At 35.0% G+C, this 5,125-nt stretch overlaps 1 protein-coding gene across 1 annotated transcript; it reads left to right on the forward strand.

Moving 5' to 3' along the window:
* Positions 1–861: 861 nt before the first annotated feature.
* On the forward strand, positions 862–3,516 carry LOC129901501 (elongation factor 1-alpha). Its single transcript, XM_055976700.1, has 3 exons — positions 862–969; positions 1,766–2,240; positions 2,319–3,516. Exons 2-3 carry the CDS (start codon positions 1,779–1,781, stop codon positions 3,198–3,200), a joined length of 1,344 nt encoding a protein of 447 aa, XP_055832675.1. The 5' UTR covers positions 862–969; positions 1,766–1,778; the 3' UTR covers positions 3,201–3,516.
* Positions 3,517–5,125: the final 1,609 nt, after the last annotated feature.

Below are 5,125 nucleotides of genomic sequence, written 5' to 3' on the forward strand. Positions count from 1 at the left end.
ACATAAGTGTATTAGAAATTGTGTTTCGTATTTGCTATTGAGTTGGATTTTAATTATGACTGAATTTTAAATTGGGAGAAATGAATTCTAGTTAGTAAAATATAGGGATATAAGAATTACTCTTCCATTTTAAAAAAAATGTCCTACTTTATTTTTTAGTCTATTTAAAAAAATGACATTTTTTTATAACACTTTAATCAGCTTTCTACGTGGCATATTTAAGACCACAAAATTAAAAAATATATTATACATGACATTACTTTAATTTAGAACCACAAAGTTTACTTTATTTTCTTAAACTCTGTATCAAGTCAAACTAAGATTATTCTTTTTGAAACCGAAGAAATACATAATTTAAGGACAAATATATTTCTAAAATTAGAGACAAGGTTAATTTTGTTGAAAAAAAATAGAAAAGATAAAATACTCTCTCTGTCAGTATTTAGTTGTCATTATACTAAAAATACTTATTTTAAAATAGTTGTTAATTTATATAATTAAGAGATAATTAAATATTATTTTTTATAATTTTTTTCTTAATATTAATTATTCTAAAAGTAAGAGACACATTTATAAATAAAAATTAAATAATTAATATGAAATATATTAGTCAAATAATAATTTTAATTAATTTTTTTATTAAGAATTGTGCTAAATCTTATTATGACAATTAAAAAGAAAGGGGGAAGTATAACTTTTATCAAATATTTCGAGTTCAAGCCCTGAAAATGAAAAAAATCATGTGAGTATCATCTCCTTCGAATGGACGCGATCCGAATTTAATGAAAAACAAAAAAAAATATGATACTTTTCTGTTTTGATTTTACAACTATAGCCCTTGTACAAACCTAAACGTTGTTCTAAATACCACTCTTTGCATTTCTCAAACCCTAAAGCTTCGATTATCTGTTTTGCGCAGCCAGAGCCCAGACGTTTAGCAAAGCTCTCTCTTCTATTCCTCTTCCAAAGGTTCGATCTATATACTCTTTTTCTGCGTATTATTTATAATTGTGTTCTCTCAGTGATCTTGTGCTTGAATTATGATTAATTTTTTTTTAAAAAAATTAGATTTGAATTGTTATGGATAATTATGCTGATACTTTGATGTTATGTGATTGTAAAATTGGTTTCAGTATATATAATATATATATATATATATTTTGTTGGTCGATTTGTTTTTTTCTGCGTATAGATTCAGATCTGTTGATGTATATATAACCACCTGGAAATCAATTGAATAATAAATCTACAACTATTTGCATGTTTTGAAAAACTTTTGGTGAATTCTGTATGGATAGATATTTGTTGTGATGGAGAAATGTTTTTAACTGCTTTCCTTAGTAGGTGTGTTGTGAGTTTGTCAATAAAATAATTTGCTTCAAATTAGTTGTTATGGACTGTCAAAAAATGTTTTTTTCAAGGAGAACTACACAACTGTTGCTTCATATCATTTCTATATCAACAATAAATGCTCAGAATTTTTCAAAATACGATTTTTAGAATGCTAAAAATTGTGTGATTTCCCATGATAGATCATTCTTGTACCCCACACGTACCTTAGGCAATTCCTTAAGGACAGAATTTACATACTACTGGTCTAGTATATTAATCTTCTATGTTAGATTTATAAGTTTCTCATCATTCAATATCTAAGATAACGATTAGCTGAGAGTCTGCTCAAATATATGTTCCTTTTGGAAATTAGTTTTGGTATCCATGGTTTTTAAAAAAGTAATACTTGGTCTTTTTTTTTGATGATCTTCAGTTTCTAAGGAATCATGGGTAAGGAGAAGATTCACATCAGTATTGTGGTCATTGGCCATGTCGACTCTGGGAAGTCTACTACTACTGGTCACTTGATCTACAAGCTTGGTGGTATTGACAAGCGTGTTATTGAGAGGTTCGAGAAGGAAGCTGCTGAGATGAACAAGAGGTCATTCAAGTATGCCTGGGTGCTTGACAAACTTAAGGCCGAACGTGAGCGTGGTATCACCATTGATATTGCTTTGTGGAAGTTTGAGACCACCAAGTACTACTGCACTGTCATTGATGCCCCCGGACACAGGGACTTTATCAAGAACATGATCACTGGTACCTCCCAGGCTGACTGTGCTGTCCTGATTATCGACTCCACCACTGGTGGTTTTGAAGCTGGTATCTCTAAAGATGGTCAGACCCGTGAACATGCGTTGCTTGCTTTCACCCTTGGTGTCAAGCAAATGATTTGCTGCTGTAACAAGGTTTGCTTTTATTGATAGACGGAACTAATTGTTATTTTGAGCAGGATATATCATACTAATTCTGTTACTTTTTTGCAGATGGATGCTACCACTCCCAAATACTCCAAGGCTAGGTATGATGAAATCGTGAAGGAAGTTTCTTCCTACCTCAAGAAGGTCGGTTACAACCCTGACAAGATCCCATTCGTCCCCATCTCCGGTTTTGAAGGAGATAACATGATTGAGAGGTCTACCAACCTCGACTGGTACAAAGGCCCAACCCTCCTTGAGGCTCTCGACCAGATTAATGAGCCCAAGAGGCCATCAGACAAACCCCTTCGTCTTCCACTTCAGGACGTTTACAAGATTGGTGGTATTGGAACTGTCCCTGTTGGTCGTGTAGAGACTGGTGTGATCAAGCCTGGTATGGTTGTGACCTTTGGCCCTACTGGTTTGACAACTGAAGTCAAGTCTGTAGAGATGCACCATGAAGCTCTCCAGGAGGCACTCCCTGGTGACAATGTTGGGTTCAACGTTAAGAATGTTGCTGTTAAGGATCTAAAGCGTGGTTATGTTGCGTCAAACTCCAAGGATGACCCAGCTAAGGGGGCAGCCAGCTTCACCGCCCAGGTCATCATCATGAACCATCCTGGCCAGATTGGCAATGGATATGCACCAGTGCTTGACTGCCACACTTCCCACATTGCTGTCAAGTTTGCTGAGATCTTGACCAAGATTGACAGGCGTTCAGGTAAGGAACTTGAGAAGGAGCCTAAGTTCTTGAAGAATGGTGATGCTGGTATGGTTAAGATGATTCCCACCAAGCCTATGGTTGTTGAGACCTTTGCTGAGTACCCACCATTGGGTCGTTTTGCTGTGAGAGACATGAGGCAAACTGTTGCTGTCGGTGTTGTCAAGAATGTTGACAAGAAGGATCCAACTGGTGCCAAGGTCACCAAAGCTGCTCAAAAGAAGAAGTGAGGCTGTGCATTTGATGATCATGGATGAACTAGTTTTGTTTATTTGCATCAGTTTTTTCCAATTTTGTTTTGGACAACATTTTACCAGTTTTGGGTATGGCTACAGAAGCTATTGTCATGGTTCTCTAGCCTCTTTTGAGGATAGTGGAGTAATTGAGCATTTTGGTTCCGACCAAATTGCTTGATGGGCAATGACAATAGCACTCTGGTGGTTGTTTCTTTACCTGGTTTTATATCACATTTAATGATCAATTTTAGTCGGTCACTGCAAAACTTATTTTAACTTATTGTGAAATTTTGAGCATATTTCCTTCTCAGATTTTGTTCCATTTTCATGTTTGGTTTCTCGATATTTGAGTTGTTGCTTGCTGCAGTGGTTCATTTAAATATTTCAACAGCCATTTATGCTTTGAACATTTTCTGAAAAGGAAAAGTAGCTGCCATTTATTTAGCTGTAGTCATCGAGTTTGTCTTTTTCTTTTTGCTGTGCCTACTCAGTTCAACCATTTGATTTCTCTGTTTAAGAGAAATTTTGTCTCACTTTTATGATGTATTCTTTAATCAGTGAACTCTTCCTTGGCCAATTACTTTGGTTCTGGTCCTCTTTAACAAGGCCAAAATGGTGGAATAGTGCGTTAACTGAAATGATATTTTGTGAGCAAATTGTCTCCATATTAGCATCTAATAAATCTTTTTAACTTGCTGAGTTGTTTGAATTTAAAAGGAGAGCACCAACCCTTATTTCTTTATATTGTGGGTGATTCCCCCATCCATACAAGTCCTAGAGAGATTCATTCCTGCAAATTGGAATTTTGTGGCTAAACCAAAGGTATTCCATCACAATGATGGATACTTTTTGGTTTGTTTGCTGATTTTGATTTTAGAGCTGAGATTTTGCCAACACTTGCTCTATGAATAAAATTGCTTTATGGACTCTTTCGAATTGAGAATGCTTTGGGCATCCTTCTATATGCGGATGAAAGAGTAACCACCATTGAAAGGAATCCTGGTGAAGAATATTTACTAGGAAGCTACTAAGGTCCTAGACCCCAATGGAAAATTATTTGAACAACCAATGGAATATGATTGAATTCCTGAATATTGTCTCAAGTGTAGGTCATACATGTAACCCTATTCCACAAAGGGCTAAACCTACTTTTAAGTCATTTTTAGCTTTTGAGAGTGTTTGACAAAGTTAAAAATAACTTAAAAGAAGTTAAAAATGACTTTAAAGAAGTTGAAAACCAAAAGTAGGACTCTCCTTACTTTTTATATTTTGATTTAAAAGTCATTTAAGTTTGATTTTTTTTGACTTAAAAGTTATTTTTTTCCGGTCAATCCAAACGGCCCCTAAATCTCTTGGCAAACCAGTTGGGAAGCAAGTTAATCATGACAAAAATCTTGAACAAGATATAGTATAGTATGTTGGATACATCTATAACTCACTTCACTTGGTCAAATGGACATATATTTAGTAGGATTGATTGGACCCTGGTTTATGTAGAATGGTTACTACAATACCCACACCTGGAGGTGAACATTCTTGATTATTCACCTTTGGGTATCTGACAACTAGAGGGAACAAAACCTTTCAGATTTCTGAACTGCCTGACATAATATACTGAATTCAGGAAAATATAGGAGGCATGGCAAGCAAACACATCAGGATCACTAATGGGGCAAATTTGGCACAAGCTGAAGTTACCAAAAATTGGTCTCAAAATGCTAAACACAACTAAATACATATTAGATGGAGTGAAAGTTCATGACCTCAGGGTTGTTTGGTGTGATGAATAAGGGAAGTTAATCTCGGGATAAATTTTGAGTACCCATTAATACCTTGTTTGGTTACAAAGTATGGAATAACTTATTTCAGGATTAATAATTAGTATTGAGATAAGTTATCCTTATCTTTGGGTGGAACAG

Source organism: Solanum dulcamara, chromosome 8 (genome assembly GCF_947179165.1).
Source record: "Solanum dulcamara chromosome 8, daSolDulc1.2, whole genome shotgun sequence".
NCBI lineage: Eukaryota > Viridiplantae > Streptophyta > Magnoliopsida > Solanales > Solanaceae > Solanum > Solanum dulcamara.